General features: G+C 40.6%; 2 protein-coding genes and 1 long non-coding RNA gene across 4 annotated transcripts in view; 1 reads left to right on the plus strand and 2 right to left on the minus strand.

Annotated features, from left to right (window-relative positions):
• LOC115519989 overlaps nt 1–13,285 on the minus strand; it is a 45,289-nt gene extending 32,004 nt beyond the window's left edge. The window contains exons 1-2 of the long non-coding RNA XR_003970654.1: nt 13,049–13,285; nt 11,410–11,472 (exon numbers count right to left, since the gene is read on the minus strand). This is a non-coding gene — a long non-coding RNA (uncharacterized LOC115519989). The remainder of the gene's footprint in view (nt 1–11,409; nt 11,473–13,048) is intronic.
• A 20-nt stretch (nt 13,286–13,305) lies between these two features.
• On the plus strand, nt 13,306–22,714 carry ZCCHC9 (zinc finger CCHC-type containing 9). Of its 2 annotated transcripts, XM_030323900.1 has the most exons (6): nt 13,306–13,384; nt 14,497–14,906; nt 15,575–15,725; nt 15,954–16,046; nt 17,969–18,037; nt 19,306–22,714. In XM_030323900.1, exons 2-6 carry the CDS (start codon nt 14,523–14,525, stop codon nt 19,422–19,424), a joined length of 816 nt encoding a protein of 271 aa, XP_030179760.1. In that variant the 5' UTR covers nt 13,306–13,384; nt 14,497–14,522; the 3' UTR covers nt 19,425–22,714. The 2 variants fall into 2 exon arrangements, with proteins under 2 accessions (XP_030179760.1, XP_030179769.1); XM_030323909.1 differs by lacking the exon at nt 17,969–18,037.
• Nucleotides 22,390–22,730, minus strand: part of ACOT12 (acyl-CoA thioesterase 12) — a 48,948-nt gene continuing 48,607 nt past the window's right edge. The window contains exon 15 of the mRNA XM_030323868.1: nt 22,390–22,539. Coding sequence (XP_030179728.1) covers nt 22,390–22,539 — 150 coding nt within the window. The remainder of the gene's footprint in view (nt 22,540–22,730) is intronic.

A 22,730-nucleotide genomic window follows, 5' to 3' on the forward strand; every position in this document is an offset into this window, starting at 1 on the left:
ATTCTCTCTCCCTCTCTCTCTGCTCCTCCCCCTCTCGTGTGCATGCTCTCTCTCATGCATGTGCTCTCAAAGTTAATTTAAAAACTTAAAAAGATCAGGAGGAAGATGGCGGAGAAGGACACTGGGCTCACCACGTCCTGTGGATCACTTAGGTTCCACCTACACCTGCCTAAATAACCCAGAAAACCGCCAGAAGACTAGCAGAACAGATTCTCCAGAGTCAAGCGTAGACGAGAGGCCCACGGAAGAGGGAAGGAAGGGTGGAGAGACAGTGCATATTACATGGACTGGCGGGAGGGAGCCGGGGTGGAGGGGCAGCTTGCCAGCAAAGCAGACCCCCCCCCCCCCCGCCCAGTGTGGCTTGCAAAAGTGGAGGGGCTGGATGGAGTGTGTTTGGACAGCAAGCAGGACTTAACATCTGGAAGGTTATAAGCTAACAGCTCTGCTCGGAGAGCGGGAAGGCTGGAGGACAACGGGAGGGAGAGTTGTTGAGCCCCGGACAACAGAGTTTAGCTTGGTGGGGAACAAAGGCGCTCGCCAGCGCCATCTCCCTTGCCCATCCCCCCAGCCAAAATCCCAAAGGGAACCAGTTACTGTTAGGGAACTTGCTTACACCGTGCAAACACCCAACACTGTGCTTCTTCGGATCCATCCCTTCAGCGGGTCTGACTCCTTCCCCGTGCTGCAGGGCCCCTCCTGAAGCGGATCTCCGAAGGAAAAGCGTGCTGAGACTGCCCATCCCGCCCCTGTACACCTTTCCGATCCACCCCAGCTAGTACGCCAGATCCCCAGCACCACAAGCCTGGCAGTGTGCAAGGAGCCCAGACGGGCCACGCCCCTCCACAGTGAATCCCACCCCTAGGAGAGGAGAATAGAAGGTACACACCAGTCTGACTGTGGCCCCAGCAGTGAGCTGGGGGCAGACACAGGGTCTGACTGCCGCCCTGCCCACCAACGCAAGTTATTCAAAACACCACAGGGGAAGTGCCCTGCAGTCCCGCAACACTCCAGGGACTATCCACAATGACAAAACAGAAGAAGTCCCCTCAAAAAAACCTCCAGGAAATAACAACAGCTAACGAACTGATCAAAAACTATTTAAACAATATAACAGAAAGTGAATTTAGAATAATAGTCATAAAATTAATCGCTGGGCTTGAAAACAGTATAAAGGACAGCAGAGAATCTATTGCTACAGAGATCAAGGGACTAAGGAACAGCCAGGAGGAGCTAAAAATGCTACTAATGAGCTGCACAATAAAATGGAGACGACCACAGCTCGGATTGAAGAGGCAGAGGAGAGAATAGGTGAACTACAAGATAAAATTATGGAAAAAGAAGAAGCTGAGAAAGAAATAAAAAATTCCAGGAGTATGAGGAGAAAATTAGGGAACTAAGTGATGTACTAAAGAGAAACAATCTATGCATAATTGGTATTCCAGAGGAGGAAGAGAGAGGGAAAAGTGCTGAAGGTGTACTTGAAGAAATCATAGCTAAGAACTTCCCTGATCTGGGGAAGGAAAAAGGCATTGCAATCCAAGATGCACAGAGAACTCCCTTCATAACTGATTCAATTTCTTCACTAGTTATGGGTCTGTTCAACCTTTCTATTTCCTCCTGATTGAGTTTTGGAAGCGTGTGGGTGTTAAGGAATTTGTCCATTTCTTCCAGGTTGTCCAGTTTGTTGGCATATCATTTTTCATAGTATTCCCTGATAATTGCTTGTGTTTCTGAGGGATTGGTTGTAATACTTCCATTTTAATTCATGATTTTAACTATTTGGGTCATCTCCCTTTTCTTTTTGAGAAGCCTGGCTAGAGGTTTATCAATTTTGTTTATTTTTTCAAAAAACCAACTCTTGGTTTCATTGATCTGCTCTACAGTTTTTTTAGATTCTATATTGTTCGTTTCTGCTCTGATCTTTATTATTTCTCTTCTTCTGCTGGGTTTAGGCTGTCTTTGCTGTTCTGCTTCTATTTCCTTTAGGTGTGCTGTTGGATTTTGTATTTGGGATTTTTCTGGTTTCTTGAGATAGGCCTGGATTGCAATGTATTTTCCTGTCAGAACTGCCTTCGCTGCATCCCAAAGTGTTTGGATTGTTGTATTTTCATTTTCCTTTGTTTCCATATCTTTTTTAATTTCTTCTCTAATTGCCTGGTTGACCCACTCATTCTTTAGTAGGGTGTTCTTTAACCTCCATGCTTTTGGAGGTTTTCCAGACTTTTTCCTGTGGTTGATTTCAAGCTTCATAGCATTGTGGTCTGAAAGTATGCATGGTATGATCTCAGTTCTTGTATACTTATGAAGGGCTGTTTTGTGACCCAGTATTTGATCTATCTTGGAGAAGGTTCCATGTGCACTCGAGAGGAAAGTATATCCTGTTGCTTTGGGATGCAGAGTTCTAAATATATCTGTCAAGTCCCTCTGATCCAATGTATCATTCAGAAGAGAGATCAGTCACGAGTCTTATAGGTCTCCCTTTATATGTTAGGGCACGTTTATCCCTCGCTGCTTTCAGAATTTTCTCTTTATCCTTCTATTTTGCCAGTTTCACTATGATGTGTCGTGCCGAAGATCAATTCAAGTTATGTCTGAAGGGAGTTCTCTGTGTGTCTTGGATTTCAATGCCTTTTTCCTTCCCCAGATCAGGGAAGTTCTCAGCTATGATTTCTTCAAGTACACCTTAAGCACATTTTCCTCTCTCTTCCTCCTTTGGAATACCAATTATGTGTATATTATTTCTCTTTAGTGCATCACTTAGTTCTCTAATTTTCCCCTCATACTCCTGGATTTTTTTATCTCTCTTTTTCTCAGCTTCCTCTTTTTCCATAACTTTATCTTCTAGTTCACCTATTCTCTCCTCTGCCTCTTCCATCCGAGCTGTGGCGGTTTCCATTTTGTTTTGCATTTCCTTTAAAGCGTTTTTCAGCTCCTCGTGACTGTTCCTTAGTCCCTTGATCTCTGTAGCAAGAGATTCTCTGCTGTCCTGTATACTGTTTTCAAGCCCAGCGATTAATTTTATGACTATTATTCTAAATTCACTTTCTGTTATATTATTTAAATCCTTTTTGATCAGCTCATTAGCTGTTGTTATTTCCTGGAGATTCTTCTGAGGGGAATTCTTCCGCTTGGTCATTTTGGATAGTCCCTGGTGTGGTGAGGATCTGCAGGGCACTTCCCCTGTGCTGTGGTGTATAACTGGAGTTGGTGGGCGGAGCCGCAGTCAGACCTGATGTCTGCCCCCAGCCCACCGCTGGGGCCACAGTCAGACTGGTGTGTGCCTTCTCTTCCCCTCTCCTAGGGGCGGGATTCACTGTGGGGTGGCGTGGCCCATCTGGGCTCCTTGCACACTGCCAGGCTTGTGGTGCTGGGGATCTGGTGTATTAGCTGGGGTGGATAGGCAAGGTGCACGGGGGCAGGAGGGGCAGGCTTAGCTCGCTTCTCCTTAGGTGATCCACTTCAGGAGGGGCTCTGTGCAGCGGGAGGGAGTCAGACCCGCCGCCAGAGCGGTGGCTCCGCAAAAGCACAGCGTTGGGTGTTTGCGCGGAGCAAGCAAGTTCCCTGACAGGAACTGGTTCCCTTTGATTTTGGCTGGGGGATACGCGAGGGAGATGGCGCTGGCGAGCGCCTTTGTTCCCCACCAAACTGAGCTCTGTCATCCCAGGGCTCAGCAACTCTCCCTCCCGTTGTCCTCCAGCCTTCCTGCTCTCCGAGCAGAGCTGTTAACTTATGACCTCCCAGATGCTAAGTCCTGCTTGCTGTCGGAACACACTCTGTCCGGCCCCTCCGCTTTTGCAAGCCAGACTCGGGGGCTCTGCTTGGCCGGCAGGCGGCCCCTCCGCCCTGGCTCCCTCCCGCCAGTCCGTGTAGCATGCACCGGCTCTCCGCCCTTCCTACCCTCTTCCGTGGGCCTCTCGTCTACGCTTGGCTCCGGCGACTCTGTTCTGCTAATCCTCTGGTGGTTTTCTGGGTTATTTAGGCAGGTGTAGGTGGAATCTAAGTGATCAGCAGGACGCGTGGTGAGCCCAGCGTCCTCCTACGCCACCATCTTCCCTAGATCCTCCAGAGAACTCCCTTCAGACATAACTTGAATCGATCTTCTGCACGACGTATCATAGTGAAACTGGCAAAATACAAGGATAAAGAGAAAATTCTGAAAGCAGCGAGGGATAAACGTGCTCTAACATATAAAGGGAGACCGATAAGACTAGAAACCCATCTCTCTACTGAAACTTGGCAGGCCAGAAAGGAATGGCAGGAAATCTTCCTATGATGAACAAAAAAATATACAGCCAAGAATCCTTTAACCAGCAAGTCTGTCATTTAGAATAGAAGGAGAGATAAAGATCTTCCCAAACAAACAAAAACTGAAGGAATTTATCACCACTAAACCGGCCCTACAAGAGATCCTAAGGGGGATCCTGTGAGACAAAGTACCAGAGATATCGCTACAAGCATGAAACCTACAGACATCATAATGACTCTAAACCCATATCTTTCTATAATAACACTGAATGTAATGGACTAAATGCGCCAACCAAAAGACATAGGGTATCAGAATGGATAAAAAAACAAGACCGATCTATTTGCTGTCTACAAGAGACTCATTTTAGACCTGACGACACTTTCAGATTGAAAGTGAGGGGATGGAGAACTATATATCATGCTACTGGAAGTCAAAAGAAAGCTGGAGTAGCCATACTTATATCAGACAAACTAGACTTTAAATTAAAGGCTGTAACAAGAGATGAAGAAGGGCATTATATAGTAATTACAGGGTCTATCCATCAAGAAGAATTAAGAATTATAAATGTCTATGCGCCGAATACGGGAGCCCCCAAATATATAAAACAATTACTCACAAACATAAGCAACCTTATTGATAAGAATGTGATAATTGCAGGGGACTTTAATACCCCACTTACAACAATGGATAGATCATCTAGACACACGGTCAATAAAGAAACAAGGGCCCTGAATAATACATTGGATCAGATGGACTTGACAGATATATTTAGAACTCTGCATCCCAAAGCAACAGGATATACTTTCCTCTCGAGTGCACATGGAACCTTCTCCAAGATAGATCAAATACTGGGTCACAAAACAGCCCTTCATAAGTATACAAGAACTGAGATCATACCATGCATACTTTCAGACCACAATGCTATGAAGCTTGAAATCAACCACAGGAAAAAGTCTGGAAAACCTCCAAAAGCGTGGAGGTTAAAGAACACCCTACTAAAGAATGAGTGGGTCAACCAGGCAATTAGAGAAGAAATTAAAAAAGATATGGAAACAAAGGAAAATGAAAATACAACAATCCAAACACTTTGGGATGCAGCGAAGGCAGTTCTGACAGGAAAATACATTGCAATCCAGGCCTATCTCAAGAAACCAGAAAAATCCCAAATACAAAATCTAACAGCACACCTAAAGGAAATAGAAGCAGAACAGCAAAGACAGCCTAAACCCAGCAGAAGAAGAGAAATAATAAAGATCAGAGCAGAAACGAACAATATAGAATCTAAAAAAACTGTAGAGCAGATTAACGAAACCAAGAGTTGGTTTTTTGAAAAAATAAATAAAATTGATAAACCTCTAGCCAGGCTTCTCAAAAAGAAAAGGGAGATGACCCAAATAGTTAAAATCATGAATTAAAATGGAAGTATTACAACCAATCCCTCAGAAACACAAGCAATTATCAGGGAATACTATGAAAAATGATATGCCAACAAACTGGACAACCTGGAAGAAATGGACAAATTCCTTAACACCCACACACTTCCAAAACTCAAACAGGAGGAAATAGAAAGGTTGAACAGACCTATAACCAGTGAAGAAATTGAAGCAGTTATCAAAAATCTCCCAACAAATAAGAGTCCAGGACTAGATGGCTTCCCTGGGGAATTCTACCAGACATTTAAAGCAGAGATAATACCGATCCTTCTCAAGCTATTCCAAAGAATAGAAAGGGAAGGAAAACTTCCAGACTCATTCTATGAAGCCAGTATTACTTTGATTCCTAAACCAGACAGAGCAAATCAAATTCAGCAGCTTATAAAAAGAATTATTCACCATGATCAAGTGGGATTCATTCCTGGGATGCAGGGCTGGTTCAACATTCGCAAATCAATCAACGTGATACATCACATTAATGAAAGAAAAGATAAGGACCATATGATCCTATCAATCGATGCAGAAAAAGCATTTGACAAAATTCAGCGTTCTTTTGTAATAAAAACCCTCGAGAAAGTCGGGATAGAAGGAACATACTTAAACATCATAAAAGCCATTTATGAAAAGCCCACAGCTAATATCATCCTCAATGGGGAAAAACTGAGAGCTTTCCCCGAGATAAGGAACCCAACAGGGATGTCCACTGTCACCGCTGTTGTTTAACATAGTGTTGGAAGTGCTAGCATCAGCAATCAGACAACAAAAGGAAATCAAAGGCATCAAAATTGGCAAAGATGAAGTCAAGCTTCCACTTTTTGCAGATGACATGATATTATACGTGGAAAACCCGACAGACTCCACCAAAAGTCTGCTAGAACTGATACATGAATTCAGCAAAGTTGCAGGATACAAAATCAATGTACAGAAATCAGTTGCATTCTTATACACTAATAATGAAGCAAAAGAAAGACAAATAAAGAAACTGATCCCATTCACAATTGCACCAAGAAGCATAAAATAGCTAGGAATAAATCTAACTAAAGATGTACAAGATCTGTATGCTGAAAACTATAGAAAGCTTATGAAGGAAACTGAAGAAGATATAAAGAAATGGAAAAACATTCCATGCTCATGGATTGGAAGAATATTGTTAAAATGTCAATACTACCCAAAGCTATCTACACATTCAATGCAAGCTCAATCAAAATTGCACCAGCATTCTTCTCGAAGCTAGAACAAGCAATCCTAAAATTCATATGGAACCACAAAAGGCCCCGAATAGCCAAAGGAATTTTGAAGAAGAAGACCAAAGCAGGAGGCATCACAATCCCAGACTTTAGCCTCTACTACAAAGCTGTCATCATCAAGACAGCATGGTATTGGCACAAAAACAGACATATAGACCAGTGGAATAGAATAGAAATCCCAGAACTAGACCCACAAAAGTATGGCCAGCTAATCTTTGACAAAGCAGTAAAGAATATCCAATGGAAAAAAGACAGTCTCTTTAACAATTGGTGCTGGGAGAACTGGACAGCAACATACAGAAGAATGAAACTAGACTACTTTCTGACACCATTCACAAAAATAAACTCAAAATGGATAAAGGACCTGAATGTGAGACAGGAAACCATCAAAACCCTAGAGGAGAAAGCAGGGAAAGACCTCTCTGACCTCAGCCGCAGCAATTTCTTACTTGACACATCCCCAAAGGCAAGGGAATTAAAAGCAAAAATGAACTATTGAGACCTCATGAAGATAAAAAGCTTCTGCACTGCAAAGGAAACAATCAACAAAACTAAAAGGCAACCAACGGAATGGGAAAAGATATTTGCAAATGACATATCAGACAAAGGGCTAGTATCCAAAATGTGTAAAGAGTTCACCAAACTCCACACCCAAAAAACAAATAATCCAATGAAGACATGGGCAGAAAACATGAATGGACACTTCTCTAAAGAAGACATCTAGATGGCCAACAGGCACATGAAAAGATGCTCAACATCGCTCATCAGGGAAATACATATCAAAACCACACTCAGATATTACCTCAGGCCAGTCAGAGTGCCCAAAATGAACAAATCAGGAGACTATAGATGCTGGAAAGGATGTGGAGAAACGGGAACCCTCTTGCACTGTTGGTGGGAATGCAAACTGGTGCAGCCACTCTGGAAAACAGTGTGGAGGTTCCTCAAAAAATTAAAAATAGACCTACCCTATGACCCAGCAATAGCACTGCTAGAATTTACCCAAGGGATACAGGAGTACTGATGCATAGGGGCACTTGTACCCCAGTGTTTATAGCAGCACTCTCAACAATAGCCAAATTGTGGAAAGAGCCTAAATGTCCATTAACTGATGAATGGACAAAGAAATTGTGGTTTATATACACAATGGAGTACTACGTGGCAATGAGAAAGAATGAAATATGGCCTTTTGTAGCAATGTGGATGGAACTTGAGTGTTCTGCTAAGTGTAATAAGTCACAGAGAGAAAGACAGATACCATATGTTTTCACTCTCATGTGGATCCTGAGAAACTTAACAGAAGACCATAGGGGAGGGGAAGGAAAAAAAAAAAAAAAAAGAGGGAGTGGGAGAGAGCCAAAGCATAAGAGACTCTTTAAAACTGAGAACAAACTGAGGGTTGATGGGGGGTGGAAGGGAGGGAGGGTGGGTGATGGGTAATGAAGAGGGCATCTTTTGGGATGAGCACTGGGTGTTGTATGGAAACCAATTTGACAATAAATTTCATATATTAAAAAAATAAAAATAAAACATAAAAACCTAAAAAAATAATTCTAAATGTAAAGCATATTCATTAAAGAGCATTTGTAAAATGCTGAAAGAAGAAAAAAGGAACTCAATTTCTTTACCCATTAGCCTTATTGTAAGGGTTCTAAAGCAGCTTAAATGATTGACAGATTTTGAAGAAAGCAGCTGTTAGAATGTCACTGGTCTGGACCTCTTTTTTATTTCCAACAGTAGGGTCATTAATTCTTTTCCTCTCTCTCTCTAGATGTATTTTTCTATAGAGTCCAAAAAAGTTCAGCAGGTGTCAGTGTTCTGAGCACTGCACTGGGTACACGTTTGTACTGTACGTAACCCTCTTCTCTACATCTATCTTAGGAGATGCACTGTATAATCTAAAAAAATATGTATAGTTCTTCATTGTTTAAGCTGTCAAGGACAAAATGCAAACATTTTGTTTTTTGGTTTTTTTTAATGTTTGTTTATTTTTGAGAGAGAGACAGAGAGAGCACAAGTTGGGGAGGGGCAGAGAGAGAGGGAGAGAAAGAATCCAGAAGCAGGCTCCAGGCTCTGAGCTGTCAGCACAGAGCCTGATGTGAAGCTTGAACTCCTGAACCTTGAGATAGATCATGACCTGAGCCAAAGTCGGATACTTAACTGACTGAGCCACCCAGGTGCCCCAAAATGCAAACACTTTGATTTAGCATTAAAAAAACACTTCAATTGACAAAATCTGGTCCCACCCATCCTTTCTAGATTCACTATCTTCCATTCCAAATTACAGTTAAACAGCTTGTTTTTTACATTTATTTATTTTGAGAGAGAGAGAGAGAGAGAGAGAGAGAATCCCAAGCAGGCTTGACGCTGTCAGTGGAGCCCAATGTGGGACCCAAACCCATGAACTGTGAGATCATGACCTGTGCTGAGATCAAGAGTCAGACATTTAACCGAATGAACCACCCAGTTACCCCAAACAGCTTGTTTTGAAGCTGCTCACACTGGTTTGAGACTCAGTTAGAGGGCCAGCTCCCTGAGGCTGGGCCTTAGACACTCCTAGTTCTGCAGCATCTAGGCTTATCCAAGCACCTCTCACTCTGAGACAATCTAATCAAGAGTGAAGCTTCAAGGGGCACCTGGGTGGCTCAGTCGGCTGAGCATCCAACTTTGGCTCAGGTCATGATCTCACAGTCCATGGGTTCAAGCCCTGCGTCGGGCTCTGTGCTGACAGCTCAGAGACTGGAGCCTGCTTCAGATTCTGTGTCTCCCTCTTTCTCTGCCCCTCCCCGCCCCCCCCCACCCCGCTCAAGCTCTGTTTCTCTCAAAAATAAATAAACAACAAAAAAATTTTTTAAATAAAAAAAAAAAAAAGAGTGAAGCTTCAAAATTCTAATGGGAGCGGTTCCAATTTCAGGTAAGATGAATTCAGCACACTCCACCCTGTGTCGCCCACTGAATGCATCTATAAAGCATAGATCAGCTATTTGAAGACTTAAAAAATAAGTAGTAGCAAGCAAATTATGGAAGACCAGAATTCAAAGTATCACTGAACCAATGCTAAGTTTACATTCTGGATTTTTATCCTGGACATTGTGGATGTTATTTTGTATATACTCTGAATTGGTTTACTCCTCATGAAAAAAACATTTAAGAAGGCAATTAACTTGTTTAGACTGGCATTACGGGCTTTGTCTCATTTTTTCTGACTGGCCAGTCAAATCTCAGTTCATTTCTTTAAGCCTCTGAGTTTGTCTTATGCATGTGGAGTCAGAGCCTAGCTCAACACTTCATGTATAGAAGTAGAAGCATCCTTTTTATGGCTCTCTCCCTTTCAAAATTCCCCCTCACTATCCTGGTATGGCTGTTAATTGCCTTTTTTCTCTGGTTCCTGCAGCCAGAAAAATGATGGCAGGCTTTCTTAAAATTTTTTAAAAAATTTTTAACATGTATTCATTTTTGAGAGAGAGACAGAGCATGAGCGGGGTTGGGGCAGAGAGAGGAGAAGACACAGAATCTGAAGTAGGCACCAGGCTCTGAGCTGTCCCCACAGAGCCCGACACGAGGATCGAACTCAGGAGCCATGGGACCATGACCTGAGCCGAAGTCAGACACTTAACTGAGCCAGCCAGGTGCCCAGCAGGCTTTCTATTATAGTTTTAACTGCTCATGCACTTTTTGACTGTGGCCCATTTTCAGTGCAAACACACACACACACACACACACACACACACACACACACACACACACACTAACCCATGTGCTAGTTGCTTTTTCAAAGTTTGACTCCCCTCCACAAGGGTCTGCTTTTATTTACTCTTCAGGATCCTCACACAGTGAATTTTATATTTTTCCCAGAATTTCTAGTTATCAGGATGACAGTTGGTTTATAGAAATCTTATATCATCATAACTATTTTGTTTGAAACATAAAAATGTGTTGCCCATGTAAAAAATTACATTAACATAAACTGACAATGGTCAGCTTCTTAAGCTGGGTAGTGTTTACATGAACTTGTGTTTTGTAATTACTTCAGATGTTTTATATTGCTTTCTGTATGCATAATACACTTCACAATTTTCTAAAAATGAGGTACTTCAGGACTTCATAACTGAAACTTTAGCCCCTCACTTAACATTTACCCTGTGGATGATAGTGTTATGAAAATAGCATATTTGTAGTATTTCAATAATATCTGAATAGATAAGACTTAATAAAAAGATAATACCTTCCACTCTAAAAGTGAATACATCCTAAGAAAATAAAGTATTATATGGGCACGGATAACTTAAGTCTGTTTTAAAGTGGGTCAAGCAGGCAGGCAGGCAATCCCCTGCAGTACTGCAATGTAGGGAAGCTCACACTTTTGAACAGGGATCTTGGTTCAAGTCCTGACTCTACCTCTTACTAGATGTGTGACATTGGGTGAGTTACTTCATCTTTATGAGCTTGTTTCTTCATTGTAAAAATGGAGAATAGTACCTACCTCTCAGGATACTGGGTGAAGGAAGCAATGATTGTAAAGCATTCAGCACACAGTGCTAGGTACCTATAAAATGTTCAGTGAAAGTTAGCTATTATTAGTATTGACAGTAATATTTTCTTCTGAACCCCACAGCATTTCTATGACCTATTTACTTAATTACTAATCTTCACTTGGTGTATTTCCACAAAAACAATTTGAGATCATGTTCTTTCACTGCCAGGAAATGAATAATTTTCGAGTTTAAAATTCAACATAATACTAAAAAGACAAGTTTTAGTTGAATGCACCCTCTAGTGGTGTACATTACATGCAAGTACCTGGCTTCTACAAATGAAAACCTCTTTATGAAATGTCACTAGGTTGGTGCTTACACCTTGAAGCCAGCTGGTTGAGAACATGGTATGAAGAGGATGATCATACAACTTTTAGGAAGCTCCCTCTCTTCAAGAGCTGGAGGAATTTTTTACCTTTTAAAACTTCCCCCACTGTAAGACCTAGGATATTTCTGATATTCACCATACCAAATCCTAGTATCCCTACAACATTGACTTTAATCTTTCCTCCTAAAGAAAACCAGGTCACTTTCGACTTTGCTGTAACAAGCATTGAAACGTACTCTTCACTTAGTTAACAAAAACGTACTGAGCACCAACTATATATACTAGGCAGTGGGAAGACAATAAACAACTTATTCACAATTAATTATGTAATTACTAATTTGAAGCACTGTAAACAAAGATTGCCATGAGCTTACAATAGGGGATTGGTCTAATGGGGGGGGGGGAGCAGGGAGGGGTACAGGAAAGCTTACTTAAGAATCTAATGTGTAAAGCCCTGAAGGTGAAATACTTAACTAGAAGAAAAGAAGCACCATACAAAGAGAGCAGCATATGTAAAGGCCTGGAGATAGCAAGGTACATGCAGCATTTGAGAAACTGAGAAACTGGTCAAAGAAGAGGAAATTGCGCAGGCTGAGGATAGAGAAGTACTCAAGGATTTAATACCAAGTTAAGGTTGGAGTTCATCTTAAGAACAACAGGAAACTATTAAAGGATTTAAAGCAGAAGAATAACAATCTGATTTACATCTTTAAAAGTTCACTTGGCTAAGGCACGGAAATGGATTCCAAGAAGTGGTGAAAAAAGTGGATGCCCAGACCAGCTACCAGTAATCCAGGTGAGATAAGATGAAGCCTGGCACAAAGTCAGTGGCAGTTGAGATAAAGTGGACAGATACTTAAGGGGTAAAATGGATTGATTACGATGCTGGGCATCAAAGTGGCAGACCTAGTGAACTGAGTGGGTGTAATAATGCCATTTTCCCCACAAAGTACAACTTGTGGTGGTAGTTGTTTGGGAGAGGTTTTTGAGACAATGAATTAAGAGGCTAGGGTTTTCCTCTTAAAGAGAACTTGTCTGACTACAAACTAGAATTATTTCCACTGAACTAGCAGTGGCAGGACAATTAGTCACCGACTTCCACCAACTAGGGCCCTAAACGTCTCTTTTATATTTCTATCACAGTGACCCACTACCACTATGCTAAGACTTTACCTTACATCTGCCTGGAAAGCCCTTAACTCACTCCCGCCCCAAATTTCACCAGATTTTTGCTTTTCAAAGTACAGTTCAAAGGTCACCTTCTCAAGGAAGTCTTCCCAGTGTTTTCCACCGCCTCCCCCCAATCCTGCCGTGCATCTCTTCCAACTAGTTGTGGGTTCCAGACACACTTCATCTCTGTGTCCTCGTTGTGCAGCGCTGCACCTTTCAAATGCTAGACGCTCCACAAATACTTACTCATATTCATTTACCCGCCCAGGAAGAGACCCTAGCACCCGCCTGCAGGACCAGCTTGGCCCGCCGGAAGTGACGCGCTCTCAGCGACAACGTATTTCCGGTCCCCAGTGCCGACTCGGTCGCACGGGGACAGACTTCTCTGGTTCGCTAACTCGGCTGTACTGGAGGATTCACGCGCGGTAAGAATTTGTGCACGGCTGAGCGAGATAGGACCCCGGGACCGCCAGATGCCGTGGAGTCCTCCCGTTCGTTCCCAGGGACGTGATGGGAAGACACAGCGACTGACTGCTAGGCCCCCAACAGCCCTCAGCGCCAGATGGGTTTGGAATGCCGAGCTGCGCGGCCCGCTGAGGGCGCGGGCGCAGGGGTCGGCCTCAGCTGTGGGGTGCTCACTGCCTGAGCTGGCGCGTCTAGCCCCACTGGGGCCCCCGCCGTGGGAGTGGGTCCCGCCGCCTCGGCCTTCATACCCAAAGCTTCCCCCTTCACGGGTACTCAGGGTGATGCTAGTCCACCTCCTGAATAGCTCCAGCCCCTACTGTGATAGTCGCAGGCTCTGCAATGATGAGTGTGCGCGCGTGGCATGTAGAGTAGCGTGCAACGTCTCACCTATTCACTGATTCCACCCTTCGGCTTGTGTTGCGGATGTTACTGAGGACGAGAGCTGAAGTTTTAACTCTGGTTGGTACACGGGGTGCCGCCCTAAAAGGGGCGCGGCTTAATTGAAAATGATTCGAAACCGCTGGGCTGGAAGCAGTTTATTCTCTAATTAGAAGACCAGCATTATCACGTGACCGCAAACACTTACTTGTCAGTCTGTTGGGAAGACTTGTAATGACAAACTTTGCGTCAAGGACAGGATTTCTGTATACTTAATTTGCTATGCAAATTGATTGCTTTGAACTGACAGACTAAGCAATATGATGGGGAGAAAGTAGACCTGGGACTTACAGAGGGGAAACAGCCAGGAAACCTTCAGAATTGGGAAGAGTAACTTCATTCACTTGTATTACTATGTGATACATAATATTTTACAAAGTAATTTTTTTCTTGAATTGTTTTGCAGTTTTAAGCATTTATGTACGTGTGTTTCTTTATCTGGTGTGGTAGCTTCTCTGGTAAGGGCTAGATTTACTTCATAGGCATATCTATGCAGCATGTTACAGAATTAAATATACACGAAGTAAAAAGTTTTAATAATTAAAGCATCAACATATAGGCATAATGTGATACACTATGTATATTTAGTGGGGTTTTTTTAAATGGTTATTAACCAGCCATGCTTGTCTTAAAGTTTGATAAGGTAACTTTGATGAAATCATGACCAGGTGGGCACGAGTTACTACCACACGTAGCAAGAGACCTTTGGCTGCAACATCATGGGAGGACATGAAGAAGGGGTCCCTTGAGGGAGAAGGCCAAAACCTACCAAAGAGTAAACAACTTGAAGCCAATAGGCTCTCTGCTAAAAATGATACGCCTCAAGCAAAACACAAAAAGAACAAAAAGAAAAAGGAGTACTTAAATGAAGATGTAAATGGATTCCTGGAATACTTAAGACAAAACCCACAGATGGTTCATAATGGAGAGAGGATAGCAACAGACAGTCAGGAGGTAAGGGAAGAAATTGCAGTTGCTTTAAAGAAAGATAGTCGCCGGGAAGGAAGAAGACTAAAAAGACAAGCAGCAAAGAAAAATGCAATGGTAAGATCATCGCTTCCACCAAACGGTTACTTTATGTAAGTCAAAACTATTATTCATACATTCACACACACACACACACACGTATGTGTGTGTGTGTGTGTGTGTGTGTGTATATATTAGCCAGAGTATAATTGCTCTTGTGTACTAGATTTGTAAAGCATCTTTTTTTAAGTTTAAGAGAAAGCATGTGCGCGTGCTCAAGGGGACAGGGACAGAGGAGAGAGAGAGAGGAGAGAGAATCCCAAGCAGGTTTTGCACTGTTAGCACAGAGCCTGACCAGGGTTCAGTCCTATGAATCATGAGATGATGACCTGAGCCAAAATCAAGAGTTGGACGCTTAACTGACTGATCCACCCAGGTGCCCCTTTTTTTTTTTCTTAATGTTTATTTATTTATTTTGAGAGAGAGAATGTGAGGCGGGAGAGGGGCAGAGAGAGGAGAGAGAATCCCAAGCAGGCTCCTTGCTATTATAGCGGAGCCCTACACAGGGCTCAGTCTCATGAACTGAGAAATCATGACCTAAGCCAAAATCAAGAGGCAGACACACAACCTTCTGAGCCACCCTGGTGCCCCACAAATGACAAATGTTTTAAAGATATTTTTTATAACAAGAATTGATAAAGCCACTGTAGTTTTGCAACATGGAAACTCATATTTTGTTTTCTCAGGTATGTTTCCATTGTAGAAAACCTGGCCATGGAATTGCAGATTGCCCAGCCGCCCTTGAGAATCAAGATACGGGCACTGGAATATGTTACCGGTGTGGGTCCACAGAGCATGAAATAACCAAGTGCAAAGCCAAAGTAGACCCAGCTCTTGGTACGTTTTCTATCGGTTTTTGATTTGGTTAATGTCAGAAGTGGCCAATACGTAACCAACTGGGTTTTTTTTCTGGACAGAATTTATCATGAGTATGCCACTTAATATTTTGAAATCAAGGCTGAATTCTAAGTTGTATTAAAAATAGGGGTTTTCAGAGTATTTAATATGAATTACATGACTTGTTCTATACTTAGCCAACTTAATAGGAAATGTTGATCCTTACAGGTGAATTTCCTTTCGCAAAATGTTTTGTTTGTGGGGAAATGGGACATCTGTCCAGATCTTGTCCTGATAATCCCAAAGGACTTTATGCTGATGGTGAGTACTGTTAACCTTATATGTCAGAAAAGGTGAGTTACCATGTAGAGTTGTGATTTAATTTGTACTCAATCACTTCTTGAATAAATTCTTGAACAAATAACAAAGCCTTGAGAATTTTAATTTTTATCAAACTATTCTTTATACTGGAGTTGATGTGTAATATGAGGATGTATTAATCAAATCAGAAATAACTAAAGTGTGTATTTCAAGCATTGTGCTTTCAGCATCATTTGTGGGAGTAGGTTATAAATATCTACTTTTAAACATAACAGAAGTAAAGGGATTATATCTCAAGCTAATATAAGATTTAAAAAATAGTGTTGTGAATTTAATCACAGGCTAGCATATCATTTTGGATAGATGGGCTGGTACACATTCTTCAATATTTGTAGTAATTTTTATTTCTGAGTGTTTTCCTTGGTCAGTTGTCTAGCATGGGATCCTGTAACTTTCTTGTCTGTAGCTCAGCTAACATATTAAGGTCCCTGAATAAAGTCTGTATCTCTAAAGCTTTAAGGAGGAAATTTTCTGGTAATGTGAATGTGCTCATGTGATAGCTGGTACCATCAGATTCTAGACATCTCTTGTGTGTCATGTCCTGGGTTCCATGGGACAAGTCCAGTGAAAAGGCACAGCTTTTGGAATCAAGCTGACCAGTTACAGCTCCAGTACCACCACTCACTAGTTGTGGGACTCTGGCTGAGTCATTTAATTTCTCTCATCTCAATTTCCTCCCTCGCCTGTAAAATGGAGATGACAAACTGTATTTCATGGACTCTAAGATGAACATTATTTCACATTTTCATGTCCCTGTACTCAGAATGTATCTTACCATTGGTGAGTGACATGTAATTGGCAGATTTTTTTTCCTGAGAGGTATGTAAAATAATTATAATCAATAGTGTATTAGATATGATGAACTATGGTATTTACCTCGAAGAGCTATGAGAATTAAAATATATTGTTCAAAAGTACCTCTTCTATTTCACTGACACCTACAACAGTAAGGAAGCCTAACCCTGGAAAATGCCCAAAGGTGCCTCTCAGTTTTGAACTTATGACACAGGTCAGATGACATGAGTAATGGGCAAAGATGGTTTTAGATGGTTACGCAAAATGACTAGGTATTTTTAAAAAGTGCAGCAAAGAAAACAGATCACACAGAAGTGAGAATTCAGCCACGTTTACATCCTGTAGGGTCATTTTTCTGGATAAGTCACTTAACATTATAAGCATGTCATACTTACAATGCTTGACCATTAAGTAACAGTGTTTGACCATTAAGCTAATCCTAGAAACCATATGTGTTGTAATTCAGAATCCTGGAATGTTGCTTAAAGTAGGCAGACAGGCATTTTTATTAGGATGAGGCTGCCTGGCAGTCAGAAGGCCCTAAAACAAAAGTTAATTTCATTCCTTTTGTAACTGCTCACCCTTGTCTGACCTGTACAGATGAGCAGTGGGTCCTAACCTTTTTTGAGGTTATTGGTCATTTATTTGATAAGAATTACAGACATCCTCCTCAAAAAATGCATCTGGACACAACTTTTGCCTACAGTTTCAACAGTTCACAACACTTTGCCTTTCTAATCATGGTTTAAGGTCTAGTCTTGTGTGCAGTGGCTCTCGAACACTCCAGAGGACATGTATCTTCTTCCATTATATCTCTCTTCTCTTTCCTCCTTCTCCCCTGAAGGCCAGGTACGAGAAGTGGTGGGTAGGTACAGTTCAGTGCTCTGTGAGATCAAAAGGAATGGACGATGGACTTACTAACTGGAATGGTGGCACCTACCTATGTCCCTGTTTTCAACTACCTTTACAACTGACAAAGTTGTGAGGACCAAATAAGAAAAGTGTTTTGAGACATTATAACCCCTTCTAAGTATGAGAGATTTTCAGTGACTTTGTTCTTTTAATAGGTGGTTGCTGCAGACTTTGTGGCTCTGTGGAACATTTTAAGAAAGATTGCCCTGAGAGTCAGAATTCAGGTGAGATATCTTGGCCTCCATTAGAAGGGGTGGGATTAGTATTCTTTGTTTTTCTTGAATTTTTTTTTATGAAGAGTTCATTGAGGTACCACTGATTTTAAGGCAACCTGGTTTCCTACTACAGTGATGACTTAATCATTTCTCTGTCAGGAGTAGACACAATAGTATTAGCTGAGTGTTAGCTAGTATTATTAGGTGAGGAAAAAAAAGTGACCACTAAGTCCTAGAAGACCTTGATTTTATAAAGCATTGTATTCATAAACATTCATATTTGGCAACTAATGAATTTAATAATGGAGCCAATTCTGTTACTAAAAGAAAAATACTGATTCACTAATAGAAAATCAGAAATATGAAAATAACTCAATATTTTTATGATTACCATCCTCATATATGCTTTGCTTTGTGTATACCTGAAGGACTCAGAGTTGGTTGTAAAAACTGCCAAAAATATTAAAATTGTGTTAGGTACACTATCTGGCCAGATACATTTTCTTCCTAATGAAATACCCTTCATCACCAAAAACTTCATAAATGTTTGCTGTACCTATTGCAGATTTGGGGGGAAGTGGAGACCATTATTATATTAGTTTACCTAAATTAGAATGATGATAATCTTGAGCAAAAGAATGCAAGATAGGATAGCAGTAGTCCTTCTTAAGGAAAAACACATTTCTTTTTATTTCAGATAGTCACAGTACTACCCAATAAGTCTGCCCATTCTTCCTACCCGAACACTTAAATTTGAAAACCAAGAGTTCTTGTTTATGATCTTGTCTAGAAGAAGACGATCTTCACTACATTGTAGCCAGTGAGACTGAAATAATGGAAGTGGAGTTTGAATTCTCCCTCCTGGGAGGATTGCCATTCCCAAATGACAAGACTGACAAGCAGATGTTGTATAATTTCACAGGTGGAATCTTGTGCATTTAAAACTGATGCTTCATAAGTCTTACTGTTTACAGATTCTTAGAATTCATTGACTCTATAATGATGAACTCTGGGAAAGAATGAAAGAGCTTTCTCATCAATTTCTGCATTGCAAAGCAGTTGCTGCATTTCCCTAATTGGGATGAGAAATTGCCTGTGGTACTCCAAAATCAAGTGTTATAATCAATTACAGAATTGCTCACTCTCCTTTAGTGATGGAGTCTTCCCTCCTTGTGATTATTCATGTCAAAACTAATTCCTTTGCTCAGCTAGTACCAATCTGGGTAGATGTATTTGATTACCATTTTTCTTACATTCTAACTTTCATTCCTTAACAGATCGAATGGTCACAGTTGGTCGCTGGGCAATGGGAATGAGTGCAGACTATGAAGAAATTTTGGATGTGCCTGAACCACAGAAACCCAAAACAAAGATACCTAAAGTTGTTAATTTTTGATAACGATTAGTACTATCATTAGTTACCACCTCATTGTGAGCTACTCTGAACTGGGCCTACCTCACATACTGGAGCTGAGCTCCCTTGGAGACCTGTGTTGTAGACATCAGTATGATGTGCATATGGTCAGATAGTTTCCTGAGTGCTGTCCATTAAAGAGTGCCTCTATCACTGGAGAAAATCATTGAAGAAAAGTATAAGATTTTTAAACTGGATTCTCTAAAAGAATATTTTTAACAGGTAGAACTTAGGTATAACTAAGTGGTTATATACTTGATTGTAACGATCATCTTTTTCTTAAAAACTATGCATTAATGTGAACCACCCTTAAAGTATAACTTTTGCGTTTAGAAATGAAGTTTTGGTTATATTGTTTTCTTGGTTCAGAATATCAATTTATTATTATATTAGGAATTTATAAGTTGCCACAATACTGTATTTTTAAAATATTTAATTCAAAAATCATTTGCTATGTACTTATTTTTCTGAATACCTCATTCTGGATTGAACTAGCCATTGTCTGTTTATGTCCAGGTAATCCCTTTGGGAACACAATCTTTTTATGAATTCTAGATGAGATTAATTTTGGTTAATTTTTGTTTTAGTTTTGACATAAAGAAGCACAAAGTATTGAGGTAACATAGAAGAATACGTTAACAACAGCTCCTTCTTTGTCCTGGATTTTCAAGAGTGAAATTCTAGCCAAAATTATTTTGGGGTATTTAACCAGAATGATGTTACTTAACAGATCGTATATCACACTTAATAGCATTTTGTTCATGTGTTTTAGATGAGTCTGGGTGAGATGCAGGTATCACCATAATAGAGTTAGGATGCTAATCAGAGACCCATTAGCTTCTTTGTTGGATTTTATGAATACATGCATACTTAATACATGTATTTCACAAGGCTAGGGCTCATATTGTAATGGAATGACTCTAGTGGATTGTGTGTTTCATTTGGAATTTTACCTGATTGGATACATTTGTAACTAAAGGAAACAGCTGTGATTAGTTACTGTAGCTTCAAAAACAAAATATTTACCAAATAAGAAACACTTTTCTCTGTTTTAATGTCTGCAAAGCTCAACAGTTCTAGTCTTAATAGGAGCTGTTGTTTTATTTTTGGTGTGAGAGGTAAACATGACAGAATACAACTCAGCATCCCAGAATGTAAGGAAAGGAGTGTCATTTAAAAGAAATCACACAACTCATGTAGCTGGAAAAGGATAGCAATGCTGCCTTAGTCATTTAGCCCAAACACACTCAGATTTATTTCACCTATCCTATCAGGTGTCAAGGACTCTGGCCAGTCAAAACCTGTCTCCAGTGAGGAAGGCAAGCATTAAATATTTCCCAAGTACCTGCTATATTCCTGGTACTCTCTTAGGCACTAGGGATTGTGACAGTGATGAAGACAAGGTCACATGCTTTCTAATGAGGCTTTAGGATGGAGAGGAGACTTGGGGAGAGATGCATATCAGAAATATCAGTACATCAGGAAAATATCAGATATTTTATTACACTTTAAAAATATTCTACTGAATCGCCTAAGACTTGGTCATTAATCACTCTTCCTTCAGTCCTTTGGAAATGTCACCTCTTACAAGCTTATCATTCACTTTTCTATGGCTGACTCCTAAATCCATCTGGCCCTAATATCCTCAATTACAGTTCCTACTTGGATGTTCCACCAATACCTCAAGTCATTACTGCAGTAATTTTCAAAACAATATAAATTCAAAGACCTACGACAGGCAGAGGTTGGAATTGTCTCAATTGTAGGAGAGGTGTGAAATTTTACCATACAAAATTTTAGTTAAGTAACTCCATTATAGCTAATTTTTTTGCTTTTTAAAATCTAAAAATATTCTAAAAATTTTTTCTGCTTCTGAAATGTATAGGCATTTAAATCTACATATTCACCCTTAATGTATGTAAGTGTTAATTCATAAAATTGGAGCACAGTCCAAAGTTTATGTAAATGAAAACCTGCTGACACGGAATAAAACTAATTAACAACCAGACCTAGGCTGGGTGAGTGGATGGGTTGGGGAAGCGGGTAGGCTGGGGAAGCAGAGGTAGAGATCTGACCTACAGCAGGATGTACCTAACCTCTTAAGTGCTCTAAACTCTAGTGGAGAAGTCCTTCAACTTTTAAATGCTGTCTTGTAGAGGAGGCTAACTTGACATATGCTGGTTTGTCTTAGGGGTTAAGACAAATCACAGAGTAGAGTAATGAATGCTGAAGTCTAGGGAATAAAGTGCTAATGTAATGGTTATGAAAGAAGAGCTCAGTTAATATTCTTTCTCTGCGACATCACATTGTGCAGGTACTTTTCTGTGTGTATATATAGCAATAGATACTAAATTGGCCAGCCACCTTGAATATATGTTAAATGACACTAGTAAAGTAGTTTCTATTACTAAAATTGATTGGATTCCATTATGTTTTAATGTCTTCCTAATTTAAAGCTCTAAACTATGTAATACATCTTGTCAGTTGCTCCTGACATACAGATATCCGCCATATATGGAACAATCCCACAGTATTAATCACCTAGCCAACTTATCATTTTTTATTTTGTAAAATTTTGTACAATTTTAAACAGAACACATGTTTCATCTCCGTAGCCTAAACATGCTTATGATCATTTTAAACCATATTTGTACCATTTTACAGGACACACAAAATTGAATATGGGCAATTTCCACTGCCTGTGTCCCTGGAAGGAAGCAGAGCCACAGACAATATAAAACAGTTTTAAAGCTCTTTAAATAATGCTATCCAAATCACTGGTGTTTGACCTGAGATGAATTTTATTTTTTAACCCCTTCCTAACTGCATTTTGCTTCAGCCAATATTAAATTACTTTGTGGCCCCAAAGCTTGCCAAAGTGTCACGGCTAAGGGTACGTGGAATTGAGAGTGGTAAATAAAACTGGAAGTAAGTGACAGTTTACCATTTAAAATGTGTTTATCAACCCACCATCAGTAGCATTCTCTATGAATTTTATACAAGAGGCTGCTGTCTCTTCTATGGATTTTGACCAGCCACCAAGATTTCCGGCAAAGTAAGGAGAGATGCTAGCAGAAATCTGGTTGAAGTAGGATACCTGTTTCAAAAAGAAAATACATTATTTTAATTATTTATTGACTTGGAGCTTCTTTCAGCAGGGATCTGAATCTTGTTGGTATAGGGAAGGCTATGACCCTAATCTTCTGGGGACTTTCTGGAATGATCTACAAGGATGACCTCAGGATTCCCCTGATGTGGACACATGACAGAATTTCAATTAATTAGGGA

Source organism: Lynx canadensis, chromosome A1 (genome assembly GCF_007474595.2).
Source record: "Lynx canadensis isolate LIC74 chromosome A1, mLynCan4.pri.v2, whole genome shotgun sequence".
NCBI classification, from domain to species: domain Eukaryota; kingdom Metazoa; phylum Chordata; class Mammalia; order Carnivora; family Felidae; genus Lynx; species Lynx canadensis.